Below are 15,876 nucleotides of genomic sequence, written 5' to 3'. Positions count from 1 at the left end.
TTGGCACCTATTTACTTGGTCAAATTTAATTAGATAGAAAAAGTTGTCATGTACATTGATGGTGACTTGTTTAAAAAAACTTTTAAATATTCTATAAGTTTTCATTAACAAAAGACATAATGTTCAAATAAACTCTTAAGTTATTAAAAAATATATAAATAAATCATTATTCTTTTATTGTGTTCAATTAAGTGATTATACTTTTATTTTGAATCACATAAACCTTTATGATTAATGATTGGCTAATTGTTATTTGTTAAAATGCCACTCATCATTTTATATCCATATGCTATTAATATGCTGTTAATGTGAAGAGTGAAAAATGTTATATAATCATATTATAATATTTAATTAGCATATCACGTCATTATCAATTATGATATGTCAACATGCCATATCATCATCAATTATAACATGTTAGCATGTCATGTCGGTGTCATATGGTATAAAATAACAAATGACATTTTGATTAAGTCATTAATAATTAGTCATAAGAATTTATTTGACTTAAAATAAAAATATAAGGGTTTATTTGGTTCATAATAAAAATATAAGGACTTGATTAAACGTAATAAAAGTATGGTCAAAATGCCCACCAAGTCCTTGTACTCATGCATTTTATTTAATTTAATCCCTATACTTAAAATCGAAGTAATTTAATCTCTTGATTTTGAAACTTGCTTTAATTTAGTTCCTCATCCTAACAACATCCAATTTTGTCTTTAAAAGGAATAACATCAATACTGACGTGGTATATTTTGATGATGTGGCATGCCACATGATACCAACTTGATTATGTGGCAATGCCACATGGCACTAATATGATGGCATGGCAATGTTGATGTGGCATTGACATGCTGATGTGTCAGTGCCACATGACAAATTAAAAAATTTTCAAAAATTTTTTTGTGCCACATCATAAGGATTAAATTAAATAAAAATGTATAATACTAGGATTAAATTGAACAAAATTGAGATGTTGAGGGTTTAAATTAAAAAAAATTTCAAAATTACAAATCTTTAAGTAGATGATAGATATACTTATTAATAAGCCAAATATTTAAATGTAAAAGATTTATGATGTTAATATATATATATATATATATATATATATATATATTTCTTACTTGATTATTTGATTATAGAATATAGACATTAATTTATCTTCTTTGCAAAAATTAAGTTTGAATTCTCATTCTATAAAAAAAAAGAAAAAAAATTTCATACCTAAAGTCAAATTTAGATAAATAATTTGCATTATGTTGGAATAAAATAATATAAAAAGATTAAATAATTAGTAAAATAAGTTGATTTAATTTTTTCTTTTAAAAAAATGAAAAATGGAGATGTGGAGTTAACGATGATTATAAAAATAATTATTTGTTCTGACTTGCTTAATTTGGGTATGACAAACCTCTTATTACAACTATAAAATATGAGTTACTCCACTCCTTCAATTTTTTATATTTTTATTTTGTGAAATATTTCAGTTTATATTTTTTTATGTTTCTGGATTAAAGATTGCATTTAGTTGATGGAATTAAGTATAATTGTAAATATTTGTACAATTTTATTTTGTATTTCCAAATTTTTTGTATATCCAAATTAATAATTTAAATTTAAATTCAGCAAAATTTAATTGTGGTATTTGAACTTAAATAAAATTATTTTATAAGAAAATTTGAGTAAATTTGAGTAAAAGGTAAATTGGGTAAGGGTTGAATAATTCCAAAAAAAATAGGTATTTGTAAATTGTGAAAGTTGTAACTAAATCAACCTATTTTGCTAATTTGAATTCATCTCAAATTAAAAATTAAATCAAATAAATTTTAAATTTTTATACTATTATAAATAGAAAAAAAAGAATTTATTTAGTTCTTTTATATTATTTTATTCTAACATAATACAAGTTATTCATCTAAATTTGACTTTAAGCTTTACATTTTTTTCGGAATTTGTTTATAGAAGAAGAATTCATACTTAATTTTTGCAAAAAAAAAGTAATGTATATATTATAAAATCAAATAATCAAGTAAGAAAAAATATATATATTTTTAACATCATAATTCTTTTATACTTAAACATTTGGCTTATTAATAAGTATATCTATAATTTACTTAAAGATTTATATTTTTCAATTTAGTCTTTTTGCATCTCAATTTTGTTCAATTTAATCTGTCTACTATATATTTTTGTTCAATTTAATTCTTATGACGTGGCACAAAAATTTTTTAAAAAAATTTTTGATCTACCTCGTGGCACTACCACATCATTAAGTTAATGCCACCTGGCATACCACATTATTAAAATATGCCATGTTAGTGCTGATGTCAGCATTGACGTCACCCATTTTAACGATAAAATTAAATGTCGTTAGAGAGAATGACTAAATTGAAGTAATTTTTAAAATCAAGAAATTAAATTATTTTGATTTTGAGTATATAGACTAAATTGAATAAAATTCATGAATATAGGGAGTTGGTGGGTTTTTTAAGGACTTATTTAAATTTTTCTAAATAATTTAAAGACTTTTTTGAATATTATGCCTTAATAAAAAGAGAGATAAAAGCAAAGAATATCAAGAATTCTTTGTAAATACAAATTGAAACAGTGTAAAAAACTTTTCAAAAAATATTTCAACAAAAATGAGGCACTTAAACTACAAACAGACTTGTGAAATTAAAGACTTTCCTCGATGATATATTTATAAGGTTGTTGTTATTAAATAGACATATAATAATATTATAAATTTATTTATGAAGTTTAAAAATTTTATTATTGATATATATGAAATTAATCTGAAGATTCTAATTGATAATCACTCAAAAAAACTTGGTATTTGTATATCTTGCTTTTAGTGTATGCATGTAAATATTTACGCATAAATCCTCTATCATTTTGATAAAAAAATAGGCATTAAAATATAATTTATCATATGCATTAGTATTTTATTCATTCAAATTTCTTTTTTTTTTTCCAAAAAAATCCATGAAATAAGAATGACTACTACCAGTTTATATATGCCATACTAAATCCTGATTTGAGATCCTACAGTTGCAAGCAAAAGTTAATTTCAATGGAATAAATTTACTTTGACGGTGATTGATTGAATTAGGGAATGAAAAAGAACAAATTAAAGGTTTTTATTTAGTTCGGAAGGAAAGAGATTCCAACACAATCTAATTAGGGAATGAAGTTATTTTGGAGAAAAACTAAACACAAACATAGATCACCCAACCAAACCAAACCAAATTTTGAATCCAAAGGCAATTCAACAAACCAACAAATAAAGAGTAGCGATTACATGAACAATCAAAGCAAAGGAATTTAAGTACACAAACAAACATCAAATATGTTCATAATACAAGTAGATAGATAAAATATACAAAGCCAACAATTAGGAGAAATGGGAAGCCAAGCACACCCCTCCACTCTATTTGAGGGATTACATCAACCGTACTGCAGTCCAGTCACCAAGGGGGGATTCCAGTCCGAATACCAATAAAATGGAGGTATGCCCTGCCACTCATTCACAAGCCAAATTAGGACATTTTCCAAACAATGCTAAATTGGCCAACATTTTCAAGTAAAAGACGTAATTTTGTATGTAAATAAATATATATTTATATATTTATGTATTTATTTATTTATCATTTATCCAAATGTTCATATATATGCTTGATTTTGTTTCTAGTTCATTGTGAAATAATAGTGATATTACTAACAAGGCATGAAGTAACATATAAGTAGTTAGCTGATCATATTAACTAGTTATGAATCTTAAATGCCATTCTAGGCTAACAATAGTGGTATCAAATTTAGAAGTTCTAAAAGTTTAAAAACACTTTTATCATCTATTTGGCATGCTTTACGAAAAAAACAAAAAATAAAAAATATTAAAAATGTGTTAGAAGTATGCATTATTTACTCCATTTTATATGTTATTTTTTTTACATTTCAAATGAAAAATATGAAATATGGAAAGCAAATTAAAAAAAATAAAAAGAGAAGAAAAGAAGAAGCGAGAAAAATATTAACTCTTACAGAATCATGGGGTTGATAATTCTTTAGATGAAATTTCAGCACCGTCCAGACATATACGGGAGACATGAGCAATGCTTGGCCAATCCTCTCCCGTTTCCGGTTTGCATCTTTCACTCAAGATAGGACACTCTATAATCGACAATCTTTTGAGGCGCTGCATCTTTTCTGGTAGAGTTGATAACTTTGGGCACTTGAAAATCCAAAGCCTTTCAAGTGATGTAAGAGTTTTCCACTCTGGTGTGGTTGTGAGGTTCTCACATCGTTCAATGTCCAACTGCTTTAAAGTGTTGGCAGATCCTTGTAGAAGCCATTGGGGTAGAGCCTCCAGATTTGGTAACGGTCCAGTAATCCCTAATCTTTGAAGACACAAACCACTATCAACGAGGTAGTCTTGATTATCCTCTTCTTTCCCTTCGAATCCCATTGTCATATTCAAATCAAGCTTTACACAAACCCTAATTGATAGAGTTTGTAATGCTGTTAGATATTTCAAACCATGTGGCAGTGATGTCAAATTTCTGCACCCAGAGATACATAATGTTTGAAGGGATGTGAGGTTTTGAATCCCTTCGAACAAATATTCCAGATTTTTACAGTTTATAATACATAAGGTTCGAAGAGATTTCAAATGTTCTAATCCACGTAAATCCCTTTGTTTTGTAGTTAATGATAAAAATCTGAGATTGATTAAGTATCTCATTTCTCTAGGTAACTCTTCAATTTTGTAACAACCGGCAAACAACAAAGTCTGCAAATTTTGCAACTTACAAATGGAGTTCGGAAGCTTCTTGATGTTGGGATTATCGCATAGATAGAGAAACCTTAAGTGCTTCAAATTGCCAATCCCTTTGGGCAATATCTCGAGATTAGATCTGGATAGTTTAAGCACCCGCAAATGTTGGAACCTCTTGAGGCATGTTTCCATAAAAGATTTGTTGCCTGGACCTGTATCCACGTCTGGAAGCATAAATGTGCGCACATGTCCTGCTTTATTAAGTAATTCAAAGGCTTTTTCCTCGAGAGAATCACAGTTATCAAGGTACACATGTTTAACTCCTTGAGGAATATTTTGCTCGAAAGAATTTAGTGTAGAACACTCATTCTTTGCTACTGATAATGCAAGATCATGCAAAAGATCATGCATTTTAAATTCAATAAGAAAACCTTTATCCTGATAATCTTGGAAAAAACACCTTGATGATAGGTGGTTCAAATACTGCCGCCCAATATCCTCCGGATCTTCATTTTTTTTAGAGGATTGAAGAAGACCATGAGCCATCCAAAATTGGATTAACTCAAATTCAACAAAAGCATAATCCTTTGGATAGACTGAATAATAAGCAAAACATTGCTTTAAATGAGGAGGCAGTTGATCATAACTTAGTTTTAAAACAGAAAATATTTCATTTTCTTTTTCCATTAATTGCCACATTTCACTATCTTTCACAAGTCTCCACTCATGTTCTGAAATTTTGGAGAAAAGTAAACTCCCCATTGTCTTCACAACCAAAGGAACCCCTTTGCATTTTTTAACAATATCTTCCCCAATTTTTACAAGATTGGGATGTTGTTTCTCTTCTCCTCTCTTGAATGCAAATTTGAGAAACAAAGATAAAGATTGATCGTAAGGAAGACCTTCTAAATTTTGTGGAGGGATTGTGCCGACAATCTTTGTAACTTGGTTACTGCGAGTGGTGACCACAATTTTGCTTCCACTAGCTCCTCCCACTAACAATTGTTTCAGTTCTTGCCATTTTCTATTATCCTCACTCCACACATCATCTAAGATGAGTAAATATTTATTACCCTTCAAACAATCTCGTAACACCTTCTGTAATTGCTCCAAATCCATGTTACCAAGGTCTCCATCACCCTCCTTTCCAGCTTTCATGATTTTCAGAACTAATCGTTTCAGATCAAAGTCATCTGAAACACACACCCACATTTTCAACCCAAAATGCCTATCTATCCTTCCATCATTGAATACCAATTTCGCAAGGGCGGTCTTCCCCAGACCTCCGATTCCAACTATGGGAAGGACGGAAATGTCTTCCGCATCAGCTGGATCTTGCATTAACATTTTTATGATTCTCTCTTTCTCTTCATCTCTGCCAATGACCTCCGATGCCTGCACAAAGGAGTGGGTCTCCCTGTCCAAGCGCACGACATGCCCAGGGCCATCATGTCTCTCGATGAGATGAAAATTATTTTTCAAAGCAGCAATCTCAACGAATCTCTCAGTAACTTTTTTAACCTTATGTGCCATCCTAAACCGAAAAGCAAGTGGGTTTGAGCTTGAAAAGAAATGGCTTACCTGCTTTCCGATGCTCTTCTGTTTCACAACTTGCTTCCGCAGTGCTTCGATTTCAAATTCATCCAACACATCTTCTGCATCATAACTGGCATCCCTAAGCTCTTGAAGCCAAACCCGCAGCTGACTGTCATGAGCCTGTTTTTCTTCAGCATCAAAAAGCACAGCTTTGATGGTAGTTAAAGTCGTCTTAAGCTTTTCAAGGTCACTCTGGACCACCCTGGCAAGGCGAATTTCTTGATATGCAATATTGGCTAGTTTTGAGAGGACATTTTCAGCAATGTTAAATGCGAAGGATTCAGCCATTATTGGTGGGGGGAAATTGTGGTAAGTCTTCTGCTGATGAGGTTTCTTGATGGAATTAAACAAGGAGGAGGAAAAGAAAGGAAGAAACTGTTGGAGAGGAAGAGAATTTCTACGAAATGTTGTCTGTTTCTACCGACGATCGTCAAACAATAATGCAGGTCGAAGCAGCTGGGAAAAGAGAAAAAAAGGGAAAGAAAGATGCAAGGAAAATTATGTTGACTTGGAAAAGGGCAGAGCAGTTGGGTGTGGTGCTTCCCGGTGCAAACCTCATATTAATTAAATACTAAAATACAACAATTTGCTATACAACTTGCGTCATATAAATAATAAAAAAAAGAAATGAATTTTGTGCAACCAAGCTGTGTTTGGATTTGATGGGCCAAAACTTTAACGGGCTTCAATCAATAAAAATGGATTAATTGTTGTAGATGCATCACTAGTGGGAGTTGAAATGAATCAATAAAAAAAAATGATAATGTAATCAGTAAGTTTAAATGGAAATATCATCATTATTCTAGACAATATATGTAAGTATTTGCTGAAAAGTTTGTGGTGTCAAGTTCTATTTGAAACCTATCAAAGCGAGTATCAAGTATGCAAGAGATCTCCTGTTTACTTCAATACCTAATTAATGAAAATCTTTTCTTTTATATTAATAATTACTATGTATTTGTTTTTGGTCACATCCCTAACATATGATTAACAATCAAAAGCACGTGAATGAATATCTTCAAAGAATTCAAATAAGAAAAATACTTGAAATATTCTTTCAATTTTACTGGTTGAAACAGCAAAAGGAAAATCGTAGAATGAGTGAATAACTGTAAAAATAAAAGATTATCCAACTTTCTAGATCATAATTAGTAAAAAGCTGATTGATCAGTTTGCTGTTACTGCTGTTATGCATACATGAATTAGATAGAGAATCTCTCTTCCTTCCTGACCTTGTCAAAGCAATTGGTGAGCTTGGTTGTCTAAATTAGGCCTTACCTAATCATCAGGTTGATTCTTTTTTAAATTAAAATTTCATTGCAGTGACTTTTTCTAAGTTACTAAGTTACTTTTTCTACAAGGTTAAATGCGAAGGATTCAGCCATGATTTTTTTGAGGTGGTGGTCTTGACAAGGAGGAGGATAGGAAGAGAATTTGTGTGAAATGATATTTGTTGCCACTGATTGAAGCAAATAGAATTCAGATTGATTCAAGAAGCAGCCGCGAAATGAGAAGGAAGCTTGGGAAGGACGCAATGAAACCTAATCACACGTCGAGCTAAGTAACTCTGGCGACAGCTTCCTAATCTGCTGTTTTAAAATTTGATTTTTATTTTATTTATTCAATTATATATTTTTTTCTGGAATTGCTTCTTTTCTCTTTTGTTGAAAATATCCATGAAATATTACGAAATTATTTATGCTATATGAAAACTGTCTACACTTAGAAGCAGAAATTAGTTTCTAGTGACACGGGCTAGGGAATGTAAAATTAGATGAGCAAACTATAACAGGATTTCAATTATTATAACTTATGAAACAACAAAATGTCTGATTTGAAAGTACAAGGCATTGTAGGAGTTAATGAAGTTCTCTCCAAAGTCTCTAATTTTGGAGAGAAACAAACATACTCACCCAACCATAACAGCAACCCCTTGTTTCTTTTGCAGAACTAAAGATGGTTTACGTAAGATGGGCAAAACTCACAATACCCCTATTTGCATTCATGAAAATAATAAACGGAGGAACGAAAAATAAAATTCCCAAGATTTGATACAATCAACAGAACAAAGAAATTACAACACAACATGCAGGACATGTGGCCAGCCAAGAATATGCCTGCGCTCAATTTTAAGATTTATCCTTTAGATACCGGAAGAGTCCTTTAGTCCACCTGCCAAGAGATGGTGATTTGCCCTGCCAATAATTAACAAGGATTTACAAAATTTTTTTGAAGACAATTGAAAAAAAATAGAAAAGAAAAGAACTTAACTCGTACCTAATTATCGGACTGATCATTTGCTAACATTTATATGAAATTGGAGAAAAGAAAAGAAATTATCAGATATTTTAATGCTGTTAAAGATTTCATGCCAGTTGGAAGTGACATCAAGCTTGTGCAATTACCTATCATTATTGTTTCAAGGGACGTAAGGTTCTCGATTCCTTCAAACAAATGTTCCAGATTTTCACAACAAGCAATTACTAAACACCGAAAAGATTTCAATTGCTCAAGTTCATTCTCAGTTAGAACCCTTTGTCTCGTACTTATTTTTAACATCCGGATATTGATCATGAATCTCATATCTCAAGGCAACTTTTCAATTCCCAAACACATCAAAAGCAGAGTTTGCAATTTTTGTAATTTACATATAGAATTTGGAAGTTTCTTAATATGGAAATTGCCGCTTTGGTCGAGATACCTTAAATGCTTCAAATTACCAATCTTGTTGGGCAATGCCTTGATACAAGATCTACGTAAATCCAACACTCATAAATCATGAAATGCGGAAAGGCATTTTTCAATAAAAGATTCATTGCTAGGACCCTCTTTCATATCTTAAAATCGAAATGTACGCATGTGACGTAATTTATCAATATCAAAGACTTTAGAAGGGCTTCCCTCAAGGAAATTCGAATTGTCAAGGCACAAATGTCAAACCCTTTGAGTAAGATTTTGCTTGAAAGAGTTTGACATAGACCACTCCTTCTCTGCCACTGATAATGCAAGATCATGTAAAAGATCATGCATTTTAAAATAATTATTGGAAATATTTTGGATAAAATCTTATAAAAAAGATCTTAATGATAGATCAATCAAATACTGCCTACCAATGTCTTCCGGTTCTTTATTTTCAATGGAAGATTGAAGCAAACCATGAGCCATCCAAAATTGGATCAACCCCCCGTCAGAAAATTCGGCATCCTTTGGAAAAATTGAAAAATAAGCAAAACATTGTTTCAAATATGGATGCAATTGATCATAACTCAATTTCAAAACAGGAAACATGTTGTTTTCCTTTTGCACTAATTTCCACATCTCACTATCTCTCACAAGTTTCCAATCATGTTCCGACGGTTTGGAGAGAAGTAAGCTCCCAAGTATTTTCAAAACCAAAGGAACTGCCTTGCATTTTTTGGCTATTTCTTCCCCAATTTTTCCTAGATTTGGATATTGTTTCACATCCCTTTTCTTGAAAGCAAATTGGAGAAATAAACACAAAGATTCCTTTTCTGGAAGACCTTGCAATTTGTATGTTGGGATTGTACCCATGATCTCTGCAACTTGGTTACTACGAGTGGTGACTACAATTCTACTTTCCCTACCTCCTTCCACTAACAACTGTTTAAGTTCATCCCATTTGATACGGTCCTCATTCCATAAATCATCCAAAACAAGTAAATACTTTTTTTCATCTAAACAACTCGTAAGACTTTTTGTAATTGTTCTAAATCCATGTTACTACAATCTCCATTAAGTACCCCCTTTGCAGCTTTAATGATTTTTATCATTAATTGCTTCAAATCAAAATCATATGAAACACACACCCACATCTTCAACTCAAAATGCCTATCTACACACTCATCGTTGAACACCAATTTTGCAAGGGCAGTCTTTCCAAGACCTCCAATTCCAACTATAGGAAGGACAGATATGTCTTCCCCATCAGTTGGATCTTGCAGCAAAGTTTTTATAATTTTTTCTTTGTCTTCATCTCTACCAATAATATCTGATGCTTGAACAAAGGAGTGGGTCTCCCTATCCAAGGGCGCGACATGCCTTGTGCCATCATGTCTTTCAGTGAGATGAAAATTGTTTTTCAAAGCAGCAATCTCACCAAATCCCTCTGCAACTATTTTAATCTTATGGGCCATTCTAAGCTGAAAAGCAAGTGGGTTTGAGCTTGAAAAGAAATTGCTTACCTTGTCTCCCATGCTCCTCTGCAATGCTTAGACGTCAAATTCATCTAACACATTGTAAATGGGGTTCTTGTAATAAGGAGAGGAAGCATTTTAAACAAGTAAAAGGATGCGTCAGAGACGACAGAGCGGAAGATTGGAGCAGTTCCCAAAGTATTGAATGTTGTGGCAAGTGGAAGATAATAAGAAAAGAATTAGAGAGATGATTTAGAGAGAAAAGCTCTCAAGTTAAGAATGTGTTAGCTCGGACGGGGAGATAAAAGCCCCCTAAATGAATTGTGAGGTTTTATATATAGTGCTAAAAGTGGCGGTTACTTAAGAATTGGGTTTAATGCTCATAATGAATGACATTATTATGAAGAACATTAATATGAATAACCATTACTGTAATTTGATGTAATAAGACTTGTTCTCAAGTAAAAGGTAATAGAAAAGAGGTACACGTGAAAAGGTAAAAGAGAAGAAGTTGTACGTGAACAAGTATAGGATAAGAAGTTGTACGAGAATAGGTATACGAGAACAATGTATGAGGGTGAAACACTTGTACTTCAAAAAAAAGTTAAGAGGAATGCCTCTTAACTACCTCCATATCTAAGCCACCAAATCAAATTCTTCAGAACATCTCAAGATGAAAGTAATCCATGAGTTTTGCCACTCATTTCGAATTGCTTTCGTTGTCATCCAAGTGAAGTGGTTATTCTATTCAAAATAACTATTCTATTTGTATTAGTTGTTTCATATGAGATAATACTTTACTTATTTTAGTTATTCTATTTTAAGTAGTACTTCACTTGTGCTTAACATGTAAGGTTTGATGGGATTGAATAGTATAGAATAATGGAATGAAAGAAAGCTATATGAAGAAGCAGCTGCAGAAAGAGAAAGAAATGATAATTGCGAATAACAAAAAAAAAAGAGAAGACTTTTTGCTGCTGCTGATCGATGTTCAAACAAGTACTCATTGCCGATAAAGGAAAATGCGGCTCCGAAAAGAGTGAAAGTCAGAGAAGTATATGGTGAAATACTAATACTTATTATACGTGTTGAGTTGACCAAAAAAGAGAGAAAAACTTTGAATTAACATGAATCCAGTTTTCTAAATGTTAAATGATAGTTGAAATTAAGTTATACAATAAATGTAATTTTTTTAATCTGATTCGAAAAATTCAATTGTAATTATTGAGGAAATCAAAATGAAATACCATAAATTATTCTGACAAAACATCAATTTTGACCAATAGAGCTATGTTATTGCACAAGAAACTTTGTGTACAAATAGAGAGTAATCAATGATCTGTTCAATTTTGAGCAAATAGAGCTCTGTTATTGCACCAGAGACTTTGTGTACAAATAGAGAGTAATCAATGATCTGTCCAGCCTTATTCAAAACTACATTGTCAATTGATATGGGGTTTTCTATATATTGGCAGAAACAAGTTGAGCTTTCTTCATGCTCCAGGCATCGAGCCTTGAGATTGTGACATCCACGGTGCCGTTGTTGAATACGTACAGGTGAGCTTGGTTGTCTATGGCCAGAGCTGGATAAACTCTAGCGGTAATGCAGGCTCTTCCCTTCCCACTGACACTTTCTACAACTGAATGATCTATCTGCAATGGTGAAATCAATGTATAAATTTAATTGTGAGTAAAGTCCAGGACATAAAATGGCTTGAATATTGGGGCAAAGTTCTAAAATGAATCAGATGTTTTAAGTAGGCAACGAACCAGGGTTCTTAGTGTAATCTTCTCCTGACGGGGGTTTATGTCAACGAAAGCTCCATAGGTGGTCTTGTCTGGGCCTTCCCTAAATGTAGACCTGTTAAAGTTTGTGAACTGAAGTTGAGTCTCATTGCAAATCAGGAGGAAATGAAGCAACTCAAATGAACAGTTGCAAAAAGCATGGAACAAAAACTGACCTGCTTTGATCACTACACATGAGTACAACATATTTTTCATGGCTTCTAAAGATGCGAAATAAGACTGCAGTTTGCTCTGTCAAACCTTGAGAGGCTAAAACTAGCAATCCAAATGGCCCAACCATACCTCGAAATGATGCCGTCTGTTGGCTACACAAAGCTCGAGGATCAACGCCATCTGGGACCATGAATTCGGCCTCCTTCAAATTGGTTAAATCAAATGCTACTTCTACATCGGCCTGCACATGGAAAAATCAACATAATTATCCTTCCAAGTGTTTGATTTGGGGACAGTTATAATTGTTAATTAGGATTAAACTTGTTACCTGTGAAGCTGTTACTCCCAAAACTTCAAGAACTGATCCACCCTTCAGCTGCTTCTCCTGGATGCTTACATTCTCAGCACGAAGAGTCTCAATCTCTTTGATTGGCCATTGAATCAATTGCTTTCCAGTTTTACTGAGCAGAATGCTTCTAGGAATTGACTGTCAACACAGATTGCATTGCAAAATGACTACTGTCAACTTTCATATATGAATATATATATTAAACGAGTGATGAACCGGTGAGCTAATAAGAGTAAATATAAAAATTAAAGTTGGATTACCTGAAGCCCTGACCATCCTTTCTCAAGGGCATTTGCATCACCATCCATCTCTGCTATCCAGCCCCATGATATTCGCCTCTTCTTAGAGCTGTCATAAAACGTCTTGGAAGCATAAAATTTACCATAATCATATCGAAAATCAAAACTACTATCCAAGAAGTCACTTTCAGCTGAGAAGTTGTCTGTTTGGGGTGTGTAACTTCCTAATATGTAGTAATCATTTCCATTGAAGCTTGCCTTTAGCACATGCTTGGTAAGTTTATCTTGTGAAGAAGTGTCAATTCCATAATTTCCATTTATGCTAACAGGATAGAAATCAGGACACTCAAACATTCCGGTCTTTGCTGATGAACGAAGTGGATTTGTACTCCTAATCCAGTTAACAAAGTCTTTGCTTTGATATAGAATTGCTTTTCCCTGTCCATTTTGGTGGCCTCCAACAATGACCCGCCATATTCCATCAGGACCTTGCCAGGCAGTTGAGGGATCCCTAAAATTCTTTGGATCAATGCCATCAATGGGGATAATTAAAGGATTTAGAGGAGATTTCACCCATTCTGTTAGGAATGGATCAGTTAGGTTCGCAGGCAAAGCCAGGTTTTGGACCTGACTGTCATTAGCGTAAACGCCAGTGTATAGAATGGCTGGTTTTCCGTCAGAAAGGATTGTGGTTGAACCAGAAAAGCAACCTTTGATGTCAAAAGGATCTGTAGGGGAAAGTGCTTGAGGAAGATGAAGCCAATTGACAAGATCATATGATACCGAATGAGCCCATGTAATGTTACCCCACAAGGGACCATATGGATTGTATTGATAAAACAGATGATAGACTCCCTTGTAGAACATTGGTCCTGTTATAAATGAGTCAGCAATGGATGAACTGTTGAATTGACGTCAAAGTTGAAAAAGTTTAAAGGAAGGGGAAACAAAAGAAGCAGATACAGTGTAAGAAACTAAATCAATTTTCACAAGCATACCATTTGGATCTGGATTGCCATTGCATCCATTTGCAAATTACACGTCAATTCCAAAGGCAAAAAAATGGAAAAAAAGAAGTTAGCTGCCAAGCTAGAGCTAATAGTTGATTAAAATTGGACATTGTGGAGCAATTCAAGAAGGCATACCATTCATCCAGTTTTTAGGAGGTTGGAAATGGTAGGCAGTCCTGTATGGTTGTTCTATTGAGGACTCAGCTCCGACGCAAGCCAATGCCAGACAAAAAGCAACAAACCTTATTACAGATATTTGCATTTTGGTTTAACTCCCAGGAGTCCGCCTTTGAAGCTTAAGTTAGATATTCTAAAACCTTCTTCAAAGCAGTATTGTATCTCTATATTGGATATACTGATAGGCATCTAATATAATATTAAAGAGGGGAATGCATCCGTTTTCGCAAAGGAAGTTCAGCAGACCATCATAGTCTTACATAGACCAAGACTTTTGTTTTGGACAGAGCAATACGTAAGAGAAATTAGGTCTGATGAATTAATGTGAGAGAGTGACTTGCAAACTTACAGACAAAAATGTGGTAGCCCAAAGTCATTAATAACAGCTCTGAATTGTTCCACCTCTTCAAAGTCTTTGTTCCACGTAGTAGAAAAATATCTGTATTTCATTAATGAACCTTCTTTGCTTTTTCATTACTATAGAAGGTAAAAGGACCTAGTGCTGAAGTCAATTCATGAGGGACCTATTTTCATAATAGGGAAAAATTAAAGTTATTAATAAATATTTAAGAATATTTCATTTATATATGTAAATTGGATTCACAACTCATAATTGAGTCTTAGACATTTAAAGGACAAGTTTAATTTTATTAAAAATGTAAAAAAATAAAATAAAAAGTATTTGAGTAAAATCAAACTTGTAATAAGTAATATTGTTCCATATTAAAAAAAATAACAAAATTATTAAATAAGTAAGAAGTAAATACATAAAATAAAGTTTTAACAATAAAAAAAAAAGTGAACAATCATGTGACATGGAGGCCCCATTTGGCACACTTCGGCTGCACTGAAGCCCCGGTTGCCCGCATACGATGTGCAGCATGGGACTCAAATCCATAGAAAGAAGAGGCAAACCCAAGGCAACAAACCAACAATGAACAAAACAAAGGAAATTACAAAACAAAGGAATGGCCATGGACTGATCTTTAGGGATTGCATGAAGAGTCCTTTGGTCCAGCCACCGAGAAAAGCCCAATCCAATACCATTAAATGCAGACGTGCCCTGCCATTCACTAAACACGAAATTAGGCAAAATTATAAAGAATGTTAAATTGACCAACAATTTTTGTTAAAATAAAGATGTAAAACAATAAGTTTTGTCTTTTTAAAGTATATTCTATGTTTGTATCTATGCACAGTTAATGTTTTATTTCTATAAAAACTAAAATGTATATAATAAATGTTCAAAAACAACAAAAAGAAAAAAAAAAAAAGAGAATGAGACATAGTAAATTAACTTTTTGTTTTGGAAAAAAAATGAAAATAAAAATAAACAACTGCCATTTATCTTTCAAAGTTTAGATTGCTTTATTCTGTTTGGTAATTCCTTTGGAAATAGTAACACATTGCTACTGCTTAGTTGATCATATTAATGTTAAATATTGCTTGGCTAAAGAAAGAGAAATCTTAAATACTGATTTCTGGACTACCGACTAAAATCAATTGCTGCATCATTTGTCTGACAAGCTTTATAAAAAAAATAAACAAAAGAATCGTGTTTTATTGGCTGATATATAAATGGAGGAAAGAAAGAAAATTGTAGAAAAAAAAAGAA

At 32.7% G+C, this 15,876-nt stretch overlaps 2 protein-coding genes across 2 annotated transcripts; both read right to left on the bottom strand.

Moving 5' to 3' along the window:
- Positions 3,200–6,866, bottom strand: LOC18599571 (putative disease resistance protein RGA1). Its single transcript, XM_018120673.1, has 2 exons — positions 4,045–6,866; positions 3,200–3,519 (listed from the first exon to the last, which is right to left on the bottom strand). Exon 1 carries the CDS (start codon positions 6,659–6,661, stop codon positions 4,049–4,051), a length of 2,613 nt encoding a protein of 870 aa, XP_017976162.1. The 5' UTR covers positions 6,662–6,866; the 3' UTR covers positions 3,200–3,519; positions 4,045–4,048.
- LOC18599569 (beta-fructofuranosidase, insoluble isoenzyme CWINV1) lies at positions 11,849–14,462 on the bottom strand. The gene is made up of 7 exons (XM_018122432.1): positions 14,220–14,462; positions 14,073–14,081; positions 13,096–13,946; positions 12,815–12,973; positions 12,489–12,727; positions 12,298–12,388; positions 11,849–12,180 (listed from the first exon to the last, which is right to left on the bottom strand). The coding sequence occupies exons 1-7, from the start codon at positions 14,344–14,346 to the stop codon at positions 11,989–11,991; spliced, it is 1,668 nt and encodes a 555-aa protein (XP_017977921.1). The 5' UTR covers positions 14,347–14,462; the 3' UTR covers positions 11,849–11,988.

Source organism: Theobroma cacao, chromosome 5, assembly GCF_000208745.1.
Source record: "Theobroma cacao cultivar B97-61/B2 chromosome 5, Criollo_cocoa_genome_V2, whole genome shotgun sequence".
Lineage (NCBI taxonomy): Eukaryota > Viridiplantae > Streptophyta > Magnoliopsida > Malvales > Malvaceae > Theobroma > Theobroma cacao.
Note: the sequence above shows the minus strand (reverse complement) of the source record. Positions and strands in the feature narration are given on the sequence as shown.

What these genes read in the sequence shown, in the direction of transcription:
- LOC18599571 (XM_018120673.1), bottom strand. Translation starts at nt 6,661, where the DNA reads ATGGCTGAATCCTTCGCATTTAACATTGCTGAAAATGTCCTCTCAAAA.
- LOC18599569 (XM_018122432.1), bottom strand. Translation starts at nt 14,346, where the DNA reads ATGCAAATATCTGTAATAAGGTTTGTTGCTTTTTGTCTGGCATTGGCT. An exon ending in AAGGATGGTCAGGGCTTCAG is followed by an intron (nt 12,974 to 13,095) that starts GTAATCCAACTT and finishes CTGTGTTGACAG; the next exon opens with TCAATTCCTAGAAGCATTCT. An exon ending in TGGGAGTAACAGCTTCACAG is followed by an intron (nt 12,728 to 12,814) that starts GTAACAAGTTTA and finishes TTCCATGTGCAG; the next exon opens with GCCGATGTAGAAGTAGCATT.